Source organism: Toxorhynchites rutilus, chromosome 2 (assembly GCF_029784135.1).
Source record: "Toxorhynchites rutilus septentrionalis strain SRP chromosome 2, ASM2978413v1, whole genome shotgun sequence".
Taxonomy (NCBI): Eukaryota; Metazoa; Arthropoda; class Insecta; order Diptera; family Culicidae; genus Toxorhynchites; species Toxorhynchites rutilus.
This window is the reverse complement of record NC_073745.1, coordinates 63,677,057-63,699,217: the sequence shown is the minus strand read 5'-3', so window position 1 is coordinate 63,699,217 and position 22,161 is coordinate 63,677,057. Positions and strand designations below refer to the sequence as shown.

The 22,161-nt window shown below is 36.6% G+C and overlaps 1 protein-coding gene across 3 annotated transcripts in view; it reads left to right on the top strand.

Moving 5' to 3' along the window:
- LOC129769915 (heterogeneous nuclear ribonucleoprotein L) overlaps window positions 1–22,161 on the top strand; it is a 638,502-nt gene that overhangs the window by 421,550 nt on the left and 194,791 nt on the right. For all 3 annotated transcript variants that reach the window (XM_055772452.1, XM_055772453.1, XM_055772451.1), the window contains 2 exons: window positions 20,789–20,885; window positions 21,577–21,634. In XM_055772452.1, coding sequence (XP_055628427.1) covers window positions 20,789–20,885; window positions 21,577–21,634 — 155 coding nt within the window. The remainder of the gene's footprint in view (window positions 1–20,788; window positions 20,886–21,576; window positions 21,635–22,161) is intronic.

The window sequence follows — 22,161 nt, the reverse complement described above, 5'->3', positions numbered from 1 at the left end:
TTTCATATTTTTCATATTTTTCTGTTATATGTACTATTGATACTCTATCTTGTTTATCTTCTATCTCAATGTCGGGTCTTTGATGATCATTACTGTTTTTTTCTTGAAATTATTTATTTATTTTCCCTTCGAAAAAAAATACACTAATGCAGCCATACCTATAACATGCAAAAGGAGAATAAAGTAATATGCTCATGTGCTGCGTGCTTCTATTTGATTAACGTCTATTCCTATTTGGAACAAGTTTTTCCTCGTCTACAAATGAATGAACTTGTTTCTTTTATTATTTGAAGTCGGAAAAACATTGTATGATGAAAAAACTCTCTGCCAGAGCCAGTAAATTGAACTCCCGGCATAGTGTAGATGCTGCTAATCACACGGCCAAAAGAACCATTCCTTCTTATTTCATCTTCAAATTTCTTTTTAATTATTGATTTTAGATTTTTTATCACTTTATGCTTTTTATTCTTCTTCGTTTTTTATTCTGTTTTGCTGAACCCCTGTTTATACTTTATTGTCTGAATCACTTTTTATATATTTTTTATCCTTTTTTTCTACCTTCTATCTTTCTACCTACATTTTCTTTGATTTTTTTTATATCTGCTTTGTTTTTCTTCATCATAATTCTCCATTATTTCGAATACCATTTAAATTTTCATCCCGTTTATTATGTGCAATTCCAAATAAAATCGTCCTAAAAATGCAGATTTCAAAAACAAAACATGTATTTGTGATTCGAACGAAAGTATTCCGTTTGGGTTGGAGGAAATATGAGTGTTCACCAGCAAGTGGGATTTTTTTGACTCGAGTGTTATTTTTTAAAGGGGCGTATTGATTTTAGTAAGAGAAGTTTTTGATAGTTTTCATCTCAAAAACTATGAGTCGTACCGAAATAGTGTCTTGTCGAATGTCATGTCTCCTATTTTTTGTAATTCCAATTTTGCTATATGCTTTTTTATGCTTTATGTATCTGCATTCATGTGTGCATGACTTGTTCGTTTTTCTTCATTTTCAAGACTTTCAATCAATGAAATTTCATTTTCGCCTGGATTGAGTCTGATCTTATTAGAATTCTGGTCGATTCATTAATTTTTTATAAATATTTACAAAAAATGATTTGGTGTTTACGAAAGTCTATTGCACACAATTGATGTACTTGAATATGCCAGATGGGAACTGGAAAAATCAATGCGCATTGCAATTCCACCACCAATCCTGGTAGGATCACTGAAAACGATCATCATAACCTTGAGGATTATTCTACAGTTCCAGTTCCGATTTAAAATATCAACTTCGTCAACATACCGTAACTAAATCCCGATTTGGCAGAACAAGGTCGACACCTTGCGAATTAATGGGGTACACATAACGCCACAGACCATTGAATTCCACCATTCACACGGCTTCAAAAGAGAGAGAGCCATTTAATACCGCCATCACAATTAATTGCGAAACAATTTTTCATTTTTATATCTCTGACTCTCATCGTTGAACAACCCACAGATGATAAGCCTCGCTTGAAAATTGTTGAGCCCGACACACACTATAATCGTCCTCGTCCTGGTCTCAGGGATTATTGGGGGTAGAAAACCACCCAGCCAGAGGTCAGGGATATGTTGGGTAATCCACACCACACCCGACACCACTATCGCTGTTTTCGGAACGTTCCGTCGCCGTTGTGCGCGAATAAACTACGGGAGATTTGTTTCCAACGCTCCTCTAATTTGTTGTGAAACTATTTGAGCTTCGGTACCAGAACAAAACAGAACATCCACAAGTGGGGAAGAGGGTCGTTGTTATTAAGGATATTTTCACTGCAACTCCTGCTCCCGTTGTTGTGGGAGGCAACAGCTGTTTTTAGTATGCCGAGCATCGATTGTCAAACTATTTTGGCTCGTTAAAAATTTTGCTGACGAGAGACGCGAGAGCAGCTGCTGCTACTGGGATCATAAAGATCAATTATATTATATGTGTTCACAACTATTAAATGTCCGTACCGGGCAGTGTTTGTTTGGGAAAAAAAGTCGAATTACGATCCTCGTGAAATTTGGGCAAGAGTTGGACGAGTTTCAAATCAAATTATTACGCTGTCCAAAATCATCACAAAGCATGATGAATGTTCATGAATTTCGCAGACACTCTTCCATGGAGGAGCTGTAGCGTTTAGGTGGTGACAGATTTGCGAGTAAATTTTAACTATTAGAAGAAAGGACATCATATTTTACTGCTGGACTGACTCTACTCTAAGAGTGTGTTTGTTGGTTTATTTGAGACGGTGCGCTGCTGCTGCAGCAGCAAAGTGAGCTCGTAAATTTTACTGGTAATTAAAAGCTCGCTGTTCGCCGGGAGTGTAATTTATGTAGATTTGCCTAATTGTGCCATTAGGCGTTTATTTGTTATGATACGCGTAAACTAATTAGCCCGGTGGGATTTGAATTTGTATTTTTTCACTTCTTTTTACTTTTTTTTAGAGTTATGTGAAGAGTACCCGACTAGTGGTGAAAAATTGAGTTTTATGTTTGAGGGATTTAAAGATATTAATTAATTGGTGAGATTTTTTGCAAAATTGGTTTAGCTTCTAGAAAGGGCTATTTTTTTAATGAATAGACATAACTCAAAAATGTCTTCTATGAGTGACTTTTAGGGGAATATTTGGATGTTCAAAAATAATTATGAAAAAAATTCAAATAACATCCTACACAACAGAGTACATTTTAAAATACTAGAATTAGATTCCGGCTATTTCATAAATGACTAGATTTTTTTCCACAAAAGACTTGGTTACAAATCCTCCATATATCACATAATGGACACATTGAGACATAGTTTCACTAACGACACTTTTTTATGTTCAAACTAAAACTGCAGATTTTTTAGTAACGACAATCTAAACTTGAATTCTGAGAGATTTATGCGTGTTTTTTTTGCCAAATTTGTTTAAATCATTATTGAAATAGTAGATCATGTATGAAATGAACTAGGCCTATTCACCTAGAATCGTAATTGCAATTTTCTCATACGTACAAAAACGTAGTAGGAAACACATAACGTTTTTCAAAATGAGGCTATGTTTTGGTTGGGGTGGCACATTTTTCCTCGGTCAAAACCACAAAAGGGACCCCTTCATGAGCAGAAGGTGATAAGGTATATTAGCTCTTGAAAACAGAACATTGTCAGTAGTAATCCTCCACTGAACACTTTGCCCCCCAAACAACGAAATGCAAAATTGGCGAAACAATCGCTGAAATTGAACAAAATATCTGTTCATTTCACTAGAATTTCCTTGAATTCGGAACGCACAAAACTACGGCCGCATGGCTGCTGAGAGAGCGAATTAAGTTTTTATTTATATTTTGACATGCAACAGCTCCACTGAAGTACAGGGTGACTCAAAAGTCATGAAATTTTTCAATCAAACATAAGATGACTATCAATACGGTGTCAATAGTCAATAGTTATACTACCAAACAAGCAGGTGACCACTTTACTCCACGTGACCACATTACCCCCACTACCCTAACTATTTTTCTGTCTTGGACATTTTGATCGTTTAACCATTTCTTAACCATATTTTATAATATTCATAGCTGGCCTTTTCTAAGTTCTCTTTTGAGACTGTTTATCTCAAGATCTGCTTGAAAAACTTAGTTCAAATATACAAACATCGAAAATGTGGTGTGCACATTTTGATTTAATGGCATAATCCACGAAAACCTATAAAATATTGAAATTTTGATAAATAATTGAAGTATTTTTTGGAAAACCTTTTTCATACATTATTCTTTCAAGTCACCCAGAATCTAACTATGTTCCTTTGTAACCCCTTACGATGAACTCTAGTTACCGATAAACCGTCTAAAGAGAGAATTTCATGCCAAATTACCCGAAAAACAACCGATGTTGATCTGACCCTCTTCTTATTTTGTACTTTGTGTATAAAGTGGCAACACCACAAAATTAAAATTGTCATTTCCATACGAACATCTCGAATTTCGACTGATTTTTTTCATAAGTGCTTGTTTAGAATTATTGACCTTTCATCAAAAATCGTTGCTGGACATTCAGTTCTCTGATTCAAATGTGGCATACGACGAAGTTGTCTCTAAGTCGTTTAAATTTCTCGGAAAAATCAGAATAATATAACTGTTAAAAAACTTATTCAAAATTGTTACTCTCCATTATTTTATTTCGTTGTACTCTTTTATTCATGTTTTACATTGCTCCCTTCCTTTTTTTTTTTTGCTAATCCCAATTTAATATCTCTTTTTCGCAATCTCTTGTCTGTTTTTTAATTTCTTTTTTTTATTTTCCCCTATTGTTTTTTTTCTTTATCTCCTCTTATTTTACTCTCATTTCTTTTACCGTTTCTTGTCTCTTATTTTTTAATTGTTTCTTTTTTATAACTCTTCTGTTCTCTCTCTTTCATCTTTTTATTTTTTTTTTATTCTGTTATTCTAATATTTTTTCTTTGCACCTCCATTTTCTTTACTCATTAGCATAGAATTAATAATGCAAACAAAGCAGGCTAATTGAAATATAAAGTATTTTTATTTATACTTTATTTTTTATCCTTTTCAACTTTCCCCTGATTATCGGATCATCTCTATTTTTTTGTTATCTTTTTTTTCTATTCTTTTGATTTTTTCCCAAATTTCCACTCTGCGATTTCTCATACTCTTTTCACATTTTTCTCTTTATTTTTCCTCTTGTCTTGTAATCTCTTGAGCCCTTTTATTTCTTGCATTCTTTGAATTCTCTTTCCTCAAATCTTTTGTTCACTTATCTTTTTTGTATTTTTCGTTTTCATTTCATTTCACGTGTTTCTCTTATGTATTCCATTTAACTTTTACATTACTAGCTTAAATATGCTTCTCTTTTCATTTCATGGTTCTCCTTTTATTTTCCATTTCTTTATTCTCTCTAATTTGTGACAAAACTGTTTTAAAGTCAGCTATGTTTCTAGAAAAAATATCATTTGTAATTCACTTTTGAAAAGTTTTTCAAAAATTTAATATCATTTTGAAAATTTTTATATCATAGATATTTTTGAAAAATATTTCCATTACAATACTGTTTTAATTCAACTTAGGACGTTGGACATACTAAACTTATATAAATTTCTAAAATTTAGCTAAATTTTAATACTTGCGAAATCAAAACAATTAAAAAAATGTATTAATAAAAACTTTGGGTTGGGAAAAAAGTAATCCATTATTTTTGGGTGAAATTTTATTTCTAATATGCTTCGGATTGTCCGATTGGGGACAAATCTACACCTTTTTGCTGTAAAATTTGTTGACATTCTAAAGGTAGCTTCATAATGTCTCTATCATAGACGTATTGGTAATTATTAGTAAAAAAAAAACCATAGCAATAGATTTTGCAATCTTCTCTTGATTCCAATTTCTTATCACTCTGGAAATTTTCCAATGCGAGAAAAAGGTGATAATCGTTTGGTGCCAGCGTTTGGATGCATTAAAACATCTCAATCAAGCTCTCGGAATTGTGTGGCCATGCGTTGTCCTGATGCAATACAATACCTCCTCTGTTGGCTAATTCTGAACGTTTCTGGACAATCGCTAGCTTCAAACGGTCCATTTGTTGACAGTAGAGATCATAATTTAGTGTATTGCACTGAAAAAAAATATTGAAAAAAAAAAAATAAAAAAAAAATAATACAAGAACATCAAACAAATTTTGAAAATAAATAAAATTGCACGTATTTTGCTGTTGTAGCATCGGCACCATAAACATCAATCACAATTTTGGCGGCTTGGCTTGCATTCTCGCATTTATAAAATAAAAAGTGTAAAATGTACCGAATTTTCTTTCTGATGAACTCTACACCCTGTAACTCACAACTAAACGGAACAAACAAAACACAGCAAAATATTTTTGTTAGTGTGAAATGCCACCTTTACAACGAGCCTAAACTTGAATTTGAATGATCGACATTACGCGAGATATTGATCACTAAAGCCAGCAAACGAGAAAATAATGGATAACATTTTCACCAACTTAATACAGGGTGGGCCATTTAAAGTGGAAGGATTTGTTTTTGCAATAGCAAAGTAAAGAAGTGGAATTTAAAAATTTTTTTTTTTTAAATTCATTTATTTTGGTCCAAGGAGATTTGTTCTAATTACTTTTTGATTATGATATCTCGTAAATAACCGCCTCTGGCCTTGACCGTAAAATGTGCCCTTTTTTCGGCATTTTCCATCACTTTGCCCAATGTTTCGGCCGATATGGCAGCAATTTCTTGTCGGATATTGTCTTTCAGCGCAGCCAGGGTCCTTGGTTTACCAGTATATACCTTGGATTTTAAATATCCCCATAAAAAAAAAAAAGTCAGGAGGCGTCAAATCAGGTGATCTCGGTGGCCAGTCATAATCGCCGTTTTTCGATATTAATCTTCCGGGGAACATTTCGCGCAATAATTTGGTCGTGGCAGCCGCTGTACGGCATGTAGCGCCGTCCTGTTGGAACCAGTAATTGCCCAATTCATTTTCACGAACAAATGGCAATAAAAAATCGGTTATCATTGTCCGATAACGCTCCCCATTCACGGTTACCGTTGCTCCATTTTCGTTTTCAAAGAAGTACGGGCCGATGACTTTATCGGCATAAATGCCACACCACACAGTAACTTTTTGGTCGTAAAGAAGTTGGCAGGTTGGCAAGACGATATAAATTTGGCATATAATCGACGTATAAAGGGTGTGTCACATCAAATTGCATCACGGAAAAAACGTTGTAGAAATCCGCCCAGTAGACCGATCTTTTTGAAAATTTTAGACAGTAAAATAAAAACTATTAAACAACTTTTGGCATTTTCTTTTTATTCATACTTCGAGCCCAAGCCCGTATGCTCGCACCTTCCTCTTTACCCGGTCCATAAGGTTCTGTACAACGTCAGGTTGTAGTTTTTTTTGAACAGAAATCCATTTTCTCTTGAAGTCCGCCTCCGATTTGACAACTTTTGGGTTCTTCCGGAGGGCCTGCTTCATAATCGCCCAATATTTCTCTATTGGGCGAAGCTCCGGCTCGTTGGGCGGGTTCATTTCCTTTGGCACGAAGGTGACCCCGTTGGCTTCGTACCACTCCAACACGTCCTTTGAATAGTGGCACGAAGCGAGATCCGGCCAGAAGATGGTCGGGCCCTCGTGCTGCTTCAATAGTGGTAGTAAGCGCTTCTGTAGGCACTCCTTAAGGTAAACCTGCCCGTTTACCGTGCCGGTCATCACGAAGGGGGCGCTCCGCTTTCCGCAAGAGCAGATCGCTTGCCACACCATGTACTTTTTGGCAAACTTGGATAGTTTCTGCTTGCGAATCTCCTCCGGAACGCTGAATTTGTCCTCTGCGGAGAAGAACAACAGGCCCGGCAGCTGACGAAAGTCCGCTTTGACGTAGGTTTCGTCGTCCATTACCAGGCAATGCGGCTTCGTCAGCATTTCGGTGTACAACTTCCGGGCTCGCGTCTTCCCCACCATGTTTTGCCTTTCGTCGCGGTTAGGAGCCTTCTGAACCTTGTATGTACGCAGGCCCTCCCGCTGCTTGGTCCGCTGGACGAATGAACTTGACAAATTCAGCTTATTGGCGACATCCCGGACCGAACTTCTCGGATTACGTCTAAACTGCTTAACTACGCGCTTGTGATCTTTTTCACTGACGGAGCATCCATTTTTGCCGTTCTTCACCTTCCGGTCGATGGTTAGGTTCTCGAAGTATCGTTTTAGTACTCTGCTGACCGTGGATTGGACGATTCCCAGCATCTTACCGATGTCCCGATGTGACAACTCCGGATTCTCGAAATGAGTGCACAGGATTAATTCACGACGCTCTTTTTCGTTCGACGACATTTTTCCAAATTTACGAAAAATTGACAGTGAAGCATGACCAACGTAATCTATACACTCTTATCTGATTATAAGCGAAAGCTGAAGATATAATTCCTAAAAATTAATATTCTACAGCGTTTTTTCCGTGATGCAATTTGATGTGACACACCCTTTAGTGTTGTCTCCAGGCGATGTTTTAACTTTATTTTTATTTTTCCACGCACGTTTAGTTAACACAATTGAGAAGTTACTTTGAATGTACAGCTGAACAATTTCAGCGCGTTGTTTAGGTGTGTATTGTTCCATGGTTAAAATTGTACTGAAATGACGCTTCCAACGCGGTATGACATTTGTTAATCTGACATCTCTGTCAAAAGTTATGGGGTTGCCAGATGCTTCCACTTTAAATGGCCCACCCTGTATAATCTACATGCAATTTTACATGAAAAACTTCATAGAACTTTTTGAGAGAAAATATTAAACTGCATATCAAATGTCTGTTTTTTGGCGAAAACATAGAAAATTTAGATTACTTTGGATTTTAAGAGATCGCAATCAATATGAAAAAGCGAAAAATTTTCGTCTACACAAAATATTAAAATAAAGATATACCTGTTTGTTTTGAGGAATTAATTACATGAAATCAGATAAAGACATTATATTTTCCAGAGTTGTCGATATTTAATGTAAAAAAGTCTCCAAAAGCTTTAAAAATTATCATCTATGGTTTCTCTGTTCTGTACGCTTCAAAACAATGGATACCAAATATTTTAAACCTTTTACATAATAACAATAAACAATTTGTTGACTTTTTCCTGCATAAATCGAAACTCGACAAAAAGATGTTCAATTAAAATATGATGCACAAGAAAGTTGTTGGGAAATCTATGAATTATTCAGGAAAAATAACATTTTAAATATACCGTTAAAAATCTCACTCAAAAATTGAATTATAGCTAAAAAGTGTCCATTATGAAAGCATAAAATAGCCTATTTTTTAAATGTTTCACCCGAATGTAGCCAATGAAGTTGCAGTTTCGTATCTTCCTTAGAAAACAAACTTTTGACATTTTCTCATTTGTGTTGGTATGTCTGTTCAGCGGCTCAAAAGTTACAAATTATTAATAATTTGTTTATTCGGCAAAACTAAATTTTGAAGATCAATCATACGCGGGTGAATGCAACATAAGGACGACATGGAAAAATATAGCTCTAAATTCGTTCAATAAGAAATGCATAATAAATGTTTTAATGGAATTGCTGCCCAACGAATCATGATGCCATCCATGGAATGGGTAGAAAATTTGTCGATGTAATCGGAAAAGAATAAATTTCATAATTTGTTTTTTTTAATAAGTAAGAATGAGAATCAAATGCGTTTCCGGAGGAAAAGAATATATAAAATAACGATATGGTTTCATCCCGTGGCAGGATGGTGGAAGATTATGAGTACCAGGAAGACCTTTCCACGAATTCCAATAAAAAAATTATTGAAGTTGTACAAGAATCAATCGAAAAACGGCCAATTCTAAACCGATCCACTTCGATTTTATTGGAACTTCAGTAGTGTGTTCCGAAAATGTGATACCTGAGCACATTGTTGACGAAATTATTTCAGCCAATTCGCTGGTTTCGTATTTCGGATATTATTTTACAATGATGCTTTGAATTTGAAAATTAGCTCCAAAAATGATAGAAAATTTTTGGTGGTTCCGGAAAAGTCCGCTGGTTTACTTTTGTAGCCAAATAGAAACACAATAAACTCGGTATTCTCCCCTTTTTCTGTGACTATAAATCAGTCAATTTCGCTTTGTTCACCACGAAAAGAAAAAGGTCAGAACGAAGAAAACGTCCAAATCATGCAATTTGATGCCCGAGTTATGTGTAATGAAACACTACTAATGACGTTGTGAAGGTATGCGATCGATGAATTAAATCAAAAAAGCATTCATATTTTATTCGTAGATTTGTGTCATTGTTCAACGTTTGTATTTTATTACGTATTTTACGGCAACCATTCTTTGGCTCTATGCGAATGGGTAGTTAAATAAGGAAAGCGTTCCTATTTTATTCGTTAAATTATTTCATTGTTTGATGTTTTTCAGTATTTGTGTTTTGCGCGAAAAACTTGCCGGAAAAAACTCCCATTTATTTATCAAAGTAACATTTTTTTAGTAATACAGGTCGGACTCGATTATCCGGTTATCGATTATTTTTTTTTTTCACTCCGGATAATCGAATCCTCCGGATAATCGAGTCAAAACATTTTTTTTTCTTTATTTATTTTTTTGCATGTATTTATCGTTTTTTGAACATAAAAGAGGAATTTGATTTTTGATTCATCCCCTTAAAGTCAGAAAACACCTTTCTCACATGAAAAAAAAAATTATCCAGATTCTCACAGAAGGTGATAGACGATCATATTTGATGAAAAAAATTCTCCTACACATATGTTCGAATTTCAACAATGATAGATTTACAGAACTTTGTTTTTGCTCCGGACTCTGTTGCTTCAAACTGGCTCTACATTAAAAAGTACGCTACGGAAGACGATTCTGATGCTTTCATTTGAATGATGAGAGAATTTAGTACAGGATATAGTAGTGGAACAACTAAATTAGTGAATTTTAATAACATTTTGGAAGTGAAACACTTAAAAGTTAATAATTTGTAATGTGTTATTATTAATTTTATCCTAAAAATTTATATTCAACAAGATTGTTTCTATCAATTAAAATGAAGTTTTTTAACCGCTCCACAATTTGTTCTTTGACGCACATCTTCTATCTTTCTTAATTTGTCTGCAATATCGGTATAAACAATTCCTGGTGAAAATTCAAGCAAAATCTTCAAAAATCTCGATTTTTACCCCACTGTACATGTAATAGATACTTAAACTTCACCTTAACATTGAAAGGTTACATTTCTTCATGAAATAAGCCATATTTGGAATATAAAAAAAAATCCAAACTGAATATAATCGAGTCCAAAATTGTATATAACCGAATCACACATAATCGAGTCTGTATATAATCGAGTCCGACCTGTACTGTATTCTATTAGTCAAATTATTTCATCTGTTACCAATATTGAGGGGATTGCAAAAAATACATAGTCGACCATTTTGTGGCGGCGACCTTTTCGAATTTATTTTGTTCATAGTGTAGTGTATTCTCCAAATCAAGCCATTCAGCCATTTTTTTGCGGCGGCCAAATTGAATTTTTCAAGATCTTAGAATACGCAGTTTTATAATGACAGTAGAATTAAATGTATGTTCCAAATTTCAGATCAATCATTCAACAGGAGCGGGGTCAATTTTCTATTAATGTGAGACAACCCAACAAACATTCAAATATACATAGAAACAGGTCTAGCTGAATGAAATCATTCAAAAAGCCATCTGCGGCCATCTTGAAATTGAATTTTTCATTATCTGCCGTGTTCTACTAGTCGAGAACTTTCTTTTGATACATTTTTGGGCATTTCTCATAAATAACAGTGTTCTACTAGTCAAGTCATTTCATTTGATACCCATATTGATGGGGTTCTGAGAAAAATATGAAATCCGCCATTTTGTAGTGGCCGCCATCTTAGATTTGCATTTTTCATAAATAACTGCATTCTACTAGTCAAGCCTTTTCAGTTCATACCCATATTGATGGGGTTGTGAAAAAAATATATATGGCGCCATCTTACGGTGGCGGCCATTTTGGATTTTCATTTTCATAAATAACTGTGTTCTACTAGTCCCTTTCATTTGATACCCATATTGGTAGGGTTCTGAGAAAATATGATATCCACCATTTTGTAGTGACCAACATCTTAGATTTGTATTTTTCATAAATAACTGTATTCTACTAGTCAAGCCCTTTCATTTGATACCCATATTGATGAAGTTCTAAGAAAATATGCAATCCGCCATTTTGTAGTGGCCGCCATCTTGTATTTGCATTATTCATAAATGACTGCATTCTACTAGTCAAGCCCTTTCTTTTGATACCCATATTAGCTTTTCATTATAGAATTATTATACAAATTATTCAAAATTTCCGAAAATCTAAAATAAAATATTCCGGATAATCGAATCCTGGATAATCGAGTCCGACCTGTATATCGTTTATATCTTCCCAATTTTCGTTTTGAATTTCCTGAAGTTACACTCCTATATAAAAATGAAAAACGTCATTCAAAATCTTTTTATGTTATGTAAAACAATATGAATTATGTTATTTTCAACTGAAAGTTTCCAAAGATACAATCGATGTTCCTCTCAATCAGTCCATCTTAACCCCACATAAGACATAGATTTTACTTATATTTTGAATGTTTGAAAAAACAGTAGAAAGTATGTCACTGAAATTATTGTTCATTTGTTCATTTCAAAATTTTATAAAATGCTATCTTAATAAATCCCGAAAAGTTCGAAAAACTAGAACTTCAGTTTCTTCAGATTCTGAGTTTCTATCTTCAAAGCTTGTACAAAAATTTCATAAAAAAGGGGAAGGTTTGGTGCAAAATCGATTGGCTGTTTGTCGAATCTGCAGTTCCACAACTGCTCAAGTGGAGAGTTGCGTTGCTGATGTTCCCCTTTGGTGACAGGAATTAAACGGGGCCGTACGAGCTGCTAATACGAACATCGTCAGATTTGACTTTCTAACCAGAGAAAGATGAAAATACACGACTGAAATATATTCTACCAGCAACATAATGTGGCAAAGATCATGTTGAAACATGTTGAATTGAAGAATCAATATCGAAGTAGACTGAATTTTATCAGAATTCTAAATCCCGGGAATATATTTCTGTTAGATCGGTTACCCGAAGAAAATGTAACCCGAATACAGCTCGAGACTCTTGAAAAATTCCAATCTTCACCGAAAATCACAACCCTTAATAACATTTTGCAAGTTCTTCAAAGTTATTAAATTTCTCCAACACAAGGTTGAGTTTCACTTGTTTTTATCCAGAGGAAAATCATTTCTTGAAAACCCTCAATGACCTCGGCAAAGCGGATTAAGACAGTCAGTTTGGGAGATGAATAAACACAAGACACAACTGGGGGAGGCGGGGGATGAATTTGAATATCGGTGAAAAGATAAATTTTGATGATGAAATCTACGTTCCACTTCCACTTCCCCTGGGTGGTGGACGTGGACGGAAAAGAAAAGCCTTCCACCTCCGGCCACCAACATCCCCACCAGGAGGGGTCGTAAAGTGAATGTTAATTCCGTTTCGTGCGTTCGCATTACGCGCGGAGAAGATACTTCCGTAGGATGGTGCCATTTTTTGGATTAGGAAGCCGCCTAGGTAATGAGACTTTGTTCTCCGTCAGTGTTTTGTGGGGGCGAGCTGCTCGGAAGAAGCTGGTTAAACAGTTTACAACTGACGGTGGTATTGGACTGACTGACGAGGAAGTGCCCCGTTTTTTAATCCTTCCTCATTCTTGAAAGTCTTAAATTTTGACGCGAAGCTTCTTGTTGCTTTATAATTTGATCCTTGCCGCGATGGAAGCTTGAAGTTTCGAGAGCTAACGAATTTCAAGTGAGATGCCTTAATAACTTTCAAATTTTATATTAGGAAGAAAAATACTCAAGCTTCTGACCTCCAAGAGGTAGTTATTTCAACTCCTTTGGTGTTTACTGTTTGGTGTTTGGTTTGGTGTTTATTTCAGATCCTTTGGTGTTTACATTAAATGTATGGACAATTTCATGTTCCCGTTTTCATAACAAACACAACCATCGCTGCTTTCGAAAAGGAAGAATCGCCCTTACTCCGCCGCCCCATACCGACATGTGGCAATATAATTTATCAAAGATGACAATAATGACTCTCATTTTGCGGAAACCGTGCAACGTTTTCATAACCGGCATTACATCTCTCCCCCGAGCGGATACTGTGTCATAATAACAATGCCACACACATACACGTGCACTCAGGCTCTCAGTAGGTTAAACGTAGAATAAACGCCATTATGGAAAAAAAAGCAGCACACAGCTTCCACAGCTGACGTATAATTTTTAATTTATTATCGTTGCCCTCCTATCGGGTGAAAAAAAAATTCAATCATTACCCGCGAGGGCTCCTCTTCACAAGTGGGCGAATTGCGATCGGCTCGGTACATACGCAATATTTATGATGAATCTTGGCGGCATGGAATCCTGAATATTTTTTTTGTATCGTGGAGTATAGAGTATATGGAAGCGCACTGGTGAAAATTTTCGCCACGTGCGCAAAATCACATACACACGATTTATGGATGTGGCCCTGAAATGAGCGACGGCAAAGAATGAAACCTGTTTTTTTTCCTATGTGATAGTGGTTTATCGTTGGTATTCTCTTTTTACTATATTTGCTGGCACATACTGGTGATGGAGGAAGAAGCATACTAGAAAAAAAAAGTAAAAAAAACCTTTTTAAGTTAAACGGTTTCATTGTGATTAAACATAACAATGTACTAAAGCTAGAAAATAATTAGGCAAGTAGCAGTTATCACACCTCTCCTTCATTAGTCTAGGCCATTGATAAGACTAAAATAAAAAAAAATCATTTTCTAGTTTTTAGTACATTATCTGTTTCATTAGAGTATTTCTGTACAATAAAACCATTGTACTGTATTATATCAGTCAAATAATTTCATTTGATACCGATATTTAGTTGATTGCAGAAAAGAAATAGTGTGTTCTCCAAGTCAAATTCGTTCGTTTGATACACATAAAGGGTGTGTCACATCAAATTGCATCACGGAAAAAACGCTGTAGAAATTCGCCCAGTAGACCGATCCTTTTGAAAATTTTAGACAGTAAAATAAAAACTATTAAACAACTTTTGGCATTTTCTTTTTATTCATACTTCGAGCCCAAGCCCGTATGCTCGCACCTTCCTCTTTACTCCGTCCATAAGGTTCTGTACAACGTCAGGTTGTAGTTTTTTTTTGAACAGAAATCCATTTTCTCTTGAAGTCCGCCTCCGATTTGACAACTTTTGGGTTCTTCCGGAGGGCCTGCTTCTTAATCGCCCAATATTTCTCTATTGGGCGAAGCTCCGGCGCGTTGGGCGGGTTCATTTCCTTTGGCACGAAGGTGACCCCGTTGGCTTCGTACCACTCCAACACGTCCTTTGAATAGTGGCACGAGGCGAGATCCGGCCAGAAGATGGTCGGGCCCTCGTGCTGCTTCAATAGTGGTAGTAAGCGCTTCTGTAGGCACTCCTTAAGGTAAACCTGCCCGTTTACCGTGCCGGTCATCCCGAAGGGGGCGCTCCGCTTTCCGCAAGAGCAGATCGCTTGCCACACCATGTACTTTTTGGCAAACTTGGATAGTTTCTGCTTGCGAATCTCCTCCGGAACGCTGAATTTGTCCTCTGCGGAGAAGAACAACAGGCCCGGCAGCTGACGAAAGTCCGCTTTGACGTAGGTTTCGTCGTCCATTACCAGGCAATGCGGCTTCGTCAGCATTTCGGTGTACAGCTTCCGGGCTCGCGTCTTCCCCACCATGTGTTGCCTTTCGTCGCGGTTAGGAGCCTTCTGAACCTTGTATGTACGCAGGCCCTCCCGCTGCTTGGTCCGCTGGACGAATGAACTTGACAAATTCAGCTTATTGGCGACATCCCGGACCGAACTTCTCGGATCACGTCTAAACTGCTTAACTACGCGCTTGTGATCTTTTTCACTGACGGAGCATCCATTTTTGCCGTTCTTCACCTTCCGGTCGATGGTTAGGTTCTCGAAGTATCGTTTTAGTACTCTGCTGACCGTGGATTGGACGATTCCCAGCATCTTACCGATGTCCCGATGTGACAACTCCGGATTCTCGAAATGAGTGCACAGGATTAATTCACGACTCTCTTTTTCGTTCGACGACATTTTTCCAAATTTATGAAAAATTGACAGTGAAGCATGGCCAACGTGATCTATACACTCTTATCTGATTATAAGCGAAAGCTGAAGATATAATTCCTAAAAATTAAATTTCTACAGCGTTTTTTCCGTGATGCAATTTGATGTGACACACCCTTTATCTCAATCAACTTTTTTTTTAGATGATATGGAATCAGCTATTTTGTAGCGGCGGCCAAATTGCATTTTTCAAGATAAGCAGTTTTAAAACGACAGCAGAGATAAAAGTGTTTTATAAATTCGGTCAGCTCCTATTGGTCAAATTTCTATTAATTTGGGACAACCCTACAGACATACAAACATACATGCAAACAGTTCAAGCTAAATAGAACCGTTGAATAAAGTAATTTGATATTTTGTGATCTGCTGTGATCTACTGTTCAAGCCTTTTCATTTGATACCCATATTAATGGGGATATGAGAAAATATGTAGACCGCCATTTGACCGGTTTGAATCGGTGTTTTATTTCAATTTACTTTCGGAATTTAAAGTTGGGAAACCCTGTAAAAATCATTTTAATTTATTCTCATATCAGGGATTATTATTCAATAATGAAGAATAGGACAACTTCATATCTATATCAAAGAATATTTAGTAAACCATTTTTAGCAAAATGCTCGAGTTTTACATTTGATAACACCCATGCGGGTTCACACGATATCTTCGGTTTACTGTTACGAAGTTTTTTCTCACAGCTTGGCGAAGTGTTTCTCATTATTTGCGTGAAAATTGCGTATCGTGAAGCTAAGTCTTAGAAAATTGAAAGGAAAGGATTTTCTCGGTTTTCCATTCACGATTGCCCAGTATCTTTCAATCAGTCGATGTTCTGGGATGTTCGATGGATTGCAGTCTATGAAGTGAGAAGTGAGAGTGAAAGAAGTGAGAGTGAAAGAAGTGAGAGTGAAAGAAGTGAGAGTGAAAGAAGTGAGAGTGAAAGATGTGAGAGTGAAAGATGTGAGAGTGAAAGATGGGAGAGTCAAAGAAGTGAGAGTAAAAAAAGTGAGGGTGAAAGAAGTGAGAGTGAAAGAAGTGAGAGTGATAGAAGTGAGAGTGGAAGAAGTGAGAGTGAAAGAAGTGAGAGTGAAAGAAGTGAGAGTGAAAGAAGTGAGAGTGGAAGAAGTGAGAGTGAAAGAAGTGAGAGTGAAAGAAGTGAGAGTGAAAGAAGTGAGAGTGAAAGAAGTGAGAGTGAAAGAAGTGAGAGTGAAAGAAGTGAGAGTGAAAGGAGTGAGAGTGAAAGGAGTGAGAGTGAAAGGAGTGAGAGTGAAAGAAGTGAGAGTGAAAGATGTGAGAGTGAAAGATGTGAGAGTGAAAGATGGGAGAGTCAACGAAGTGAGAGTAAAAAAAGTGAGGGTGAAAGAAGTGAGAGTGAAAGAAGTGAGAGTGAAAGAAGTGAGAGTGGAAGAAGTGAGAGTGAAAGAAGTGAGAGTGAAAGAAGTGAGAGTGAAAGAAGTGAGAGTGAAAGAAGTGAGAGTGAAAGAAGTAAGAGTGAAAGAAGTGAGAGTGAAAGAAGTGAGAGTGAAAGGAGTGAGAGTGAAAGAAGTGAGAGTGAAAAAAGTGAGAGTGAAAAAAGTGAGAGTGAATGAAGCGAGAGTGAAAGAAATGAGAGTGAGAGTGAGAGTGAGAGTGAGAGTGAGAGTGAGAGTGAGAGTGAGAGTGAGAGTGAGAGTGAGAGTGAGAGTGAGAGTGAGAGTGAGAGTGAGAGTGAGAGTGAGAGTGAGAGTGAGAGTGAGAGTGTGTCGCCAGAAGCTTCGATAGTTAGGAGGTTTTCATGCATTCACCTTATAGTCTGGATCTGGAACCAGCTCATATCAATCTTTTTATGTCCGTGGCGAATGATTTTACATTTTACAGGAAAAATTCTCCCCGGGACAAGATAGTGAAAACGATTGTTTTGGTCAATAGAGGCGAGAGTGAATTTCCATGAAAGAGGCATAAGGGTATAATTTCCTTCAAAACGCCAATCATTTATCGATAAATCGGTGCACTTTCGATCAAACTCAGTTCTAACTGTGTCCAAAAAAACCAGAATTTACGTAAAAATTATGGATTTCTTTTCCCTTCGCATTGGTCTCATCGCCTTTGATTATAATGTCATCAAGATGGAAGCTTTGATTGCACCGATTTAAAATATTTCATTTGACATGACTTCAAATATCGCGTAAACATTATATGAAACCACCCTAAAACATCTTAACGCTTAGAATCATAACCAAAACCAAGATACGGCTAAACCGGAAGGAAAGAGACCCATTAAATGAGCACATAAAAATATTCATTAAGCAAAGTAAGTGAATATTAAACAGTTGACGTTCGTATGGCCTCTAGAAATGGGCGGGCAGAAAAAGATATTAGACAGCATACTTAAGTGGGTTTGATTGATAATGTTTAATAAAGCACTCTAATGGTTTCGCACGAAGCCGGAACGCGGCAGCCGCAAACAATGTGGCTATCTAGCGAGATGAAGCTATCCTCCTTACCAACCCTAAATGCCTGCCATGCCTGCCTGCTACTGACAACACAAACTAATGATCTTTCACGTAGAACTAATTGAAACGAATATCATCGTGAACAATACTTTGCCTACATCGTTGACTCCGTCCCTTCCCTTCGCGTGCGTTTTTCCTTGTTTCCGTTTGGAATGAAGAATAATTGACTCACTTCGGGTACACATAATCGAATAATATCTTAAACCCAAAGAGAAGAGGTCGCTATCCTGCCTTTCAATTACGCAGGATGCCCTCTGCTGATGAATAGACTATTGCCCAGTTGAACCTAGACTCCGCTCGACCCGGTTGGGAACCTTTCGACGCGTTAATCTCCACGATTTTGCATCTTTTTTTTCGCAGTAGAGCGATCAGTTAAAATCTCCCTCCCCTCCTACAACACTTTACGAGAGTGAATCCAATACACCGAGGCAACTTCACACCTCGCTGGAGGGGGCCTCCATTATCGTTATGGATAAAAAAGAGTGGGAAAAGTTTGTTTTTTTTTTGTTTCTGCGCGTGTTCCTCTCTCTTTCTAATGAATGGCGATAATTCGCGCCTTTTGACAGTTTTTAAGTAGCGTTCTCATGGGACGCGCAAATTATCCTTTCTTCCGTTGGCTTTCAACCGGAAACCAGGTTGAGTGGGGGGGGGGAAGCAGAAGTAGCAGAAGCGCCTTATTCTTTATTTTTATGATTATTAGCGCGGATATGTTCTTCTCCTTCGTTTATACCCCATGGAAGAAGTTGATGTGCTGTTCAACACAGATCGTTTGTTTACAAATTCAGCCAGCTGCTACCGTGATATGAATGCAAATTAGTGACGCGATTAGCGTGAAGCCGTGGTGGGAGGGGAAACAAGCGAGAAACTCTACACATGGTCCACGTGCAGAAAACTGACTGACTTTCGGATAACGAACTGCGAATAGGATTCTTTCCGGTTGAGGAGAGAAATTAAATTCCAATTTGGCGCATGTTTATGTTGCTCCGAAAAACAAGGTTCGTTCTACGCATTCTACGCGCGCTCGTATGGTGTGTTCGTTGAGTGGAAACACGTGTAAAGGATAAAGCACCAATTCCGTGAATGATAGTTATAGCTTGCGAAGGAGCTCGGGAGTTTGTATCGGGTTTGAAATTAAAGTGGGATTCAATTTATGACAAGTTAAGGCATCGAACGTATCGGTAGGGGAAGTTAAGCCAATTCAGCGAAAAACTTTGTCACGGAGAAAACTTACCCATTTTCGGAGAAAAAGCATCCTAATCATGGCTCCTTTCATTGTTAGGAAGCAAGCAATTTTATTTTATAAATTTGTTATATTCTCAATTCTAAAAATTTGTTGACTTTTTAAATTTCTATAATTTATCAATTTGTTAAATTTTGTGAGGTAGTCAAATTTTTCAGGTTAAAAACCTTGATCACATTGGTGAACTGCACCCGTGACCGAGTGGTTAGCGTCTCACATTATCATGCCGGGTGTTCGGGTTCGATTCCCGTTCTGGCCGGGGGATTTTTCGTCAAAGAAATTTCCTTCGACTTGCACTGTGGTCATGCGTATTCAAGAGCTTGCCCCTCGGAATACATTCATGGCGTGTTATTTGGCTTAAGAAATCTCGACCAAGTATTAATAAATGACGCTAGTTAATGCATACGTTGAGACGGCAAAAGTTCCACAAGGGAACGTTAACGCTATTCAAGAAGAAGACATTGGTGAACTGTTCGATTTGAGAAATTTTTCAATTCATTATTAAATTTTTTAATTCGTTGAACATAGAACATTTTCAATTTGTGAAATTTTTTAATTGTTCAATTTGATAAATGGTTGATTTTAGCATTTGTTCAATTGTTTCTTTTTTTTTTTCAATTTCATTGTTTTTATTTAATCATCTCGCCTTCTCTCGATTCTTTCGTTTGTGCTCGTTTTTGTTTATTTTTCTTTCTTCTCGATTTGCCACTTTCATCATTTTTACGATTTTCTGATTTTTTTTAATTCCCAATATTTTCAATATTTTCTCAGTTTTTTTTCAAATTTAACCTAATTTTTCTCATTTCCTCCCGTCCTTTTCCGCTTTTTGTGTTGTTTTCTCGTTTTCGTGAAGATTGTTTTAATTTACACGCATTGAACAAGCAGAACCGACATCTTATATGTTAATATAAGATGAATAGTTACACAATAGTGTAACTATTACAGAATTCAATATTGACTACATTCTCCGATTCAACTTATACAGATTAGATATTCATTCAGGTTAAGAAAAATGTCATTGTATTTTCACATCATTGTTCCTAATAAAAAATAACCGAATTGAATTGAATTTGTTACGAATTATTTTATTGAATAATCAATTGCAATGATTTTTTGTTTTTGTTTTTTTTACTACTGGGAATGAGTGGTTACCATCGTAATTGATTGAGCTTGCCATTCAAAATATAATCAATACAAATACTCTGAAACAATACAAAAACTCTGAATATAAATTTTCGATTAGGCCGAGGCCTTTTTTTTCTTTCACAGCAAAACTACTTTTTTGTCGAATTTTCCTTAACCCAAAGATTTTCGCATTTGCGCACGTTCGACAGCATTGAGTCTGCCACCAGAGCCCGGGAGGCGCTGAACGGCTGCGACATCTACTCCGGCTGCTGCACCCTGAAGATCGACTACGCCAAGGTAATTTCGCACATGTTAACCGGTGGTCCTTTTTTCGCTCCTAGAATCATTCACAAACAAAACAAAAACAATGAAAAAACGCGCGCACGCATTCGAGAAGAGTCTCAAATGAAACGAACAAAACAAAGAAGAATGAATCGGAGCGAGAAAGTGACGCACTTTTGTCAGTTGGCTCTCTATCTCTACTTTTCTTCAATTATTACAGTTCAGTTTTCCTGTTTCACGAATTTCACGTTTTTTGTACAATTGAAAATTGGATTTGTTTTTCTAATAGATTTTTTTATGGTAAATGATAGAATTTTGTTCGATGCTCTTATGTTACTCGTTGCTTGAGGATGAGAGGAAGACAAAAAAACGAAGTAATCCAACAGAAAAAAAACGATTAGAAAAGCAAACGAATTGTCATCACAGATACAATACAAAAACCTATTTTATTGTTTTTTGGTTCGCTCATTTTTTTCTCTCCATCCGTTTCAATCTTTTTTTTTCTCTTCCATATCTTTTATGTTTTCTCCTGCAACCAAAATTAACATCAATTTGAACAACTTAACAACACCACGCCAACAAACATCTACAACACGATATCTCTCTCTAATTTCCGCCTCTCTCTCGACAACAACAAAAAAATCCCAAAAAATCCGTCATCATGCCACCAAATCAAAATAAATCATCATGAACCAACAACCAACAGCCAGAAAAACTCAATGTTTACAAAAACGACACGGACTCCAGTTGGGACTACACATTGGGTAAGGATTTACGTTTTTTCCTCTAAAAAGTATATTTTTACCAAGAAAAAAAATAGCAAAAGAAACTACCTCTTGTTTACCTCTACTATTTCCCTGTTTTCAACTCACACTTTTTTCTCCGAAATACATTTTATTCTCTTTTTTGGAAAAGTGATAGTAACTGACATTATATCGATACCAACTTTTTTTTCCAATTCTGTTGTATTATTTTTTCCAATTAAAAATATGAAACACTCTTATCGCATTCATTTTCATCCGAACTGCGCAATGAAAACTGTGGGATAACAAATTGATAAACAAACGAAAAAAAAAGTGCATAAGTGAATAGATAAGACCATTACTCATGCCCGGCATTCATTAGCTTCCAACAGTGAGATGAAGAAACAAATAAACCGAAACAGAGAGGAAAAAACCGACAGTAACAGCAACAAAAAAGACACCGGCAAACACAGGATCACAGAGAAACATACGGAGACGTACGCACCTACACCCACACACAGAGATTAATAAAGATACATTCCCGAAAA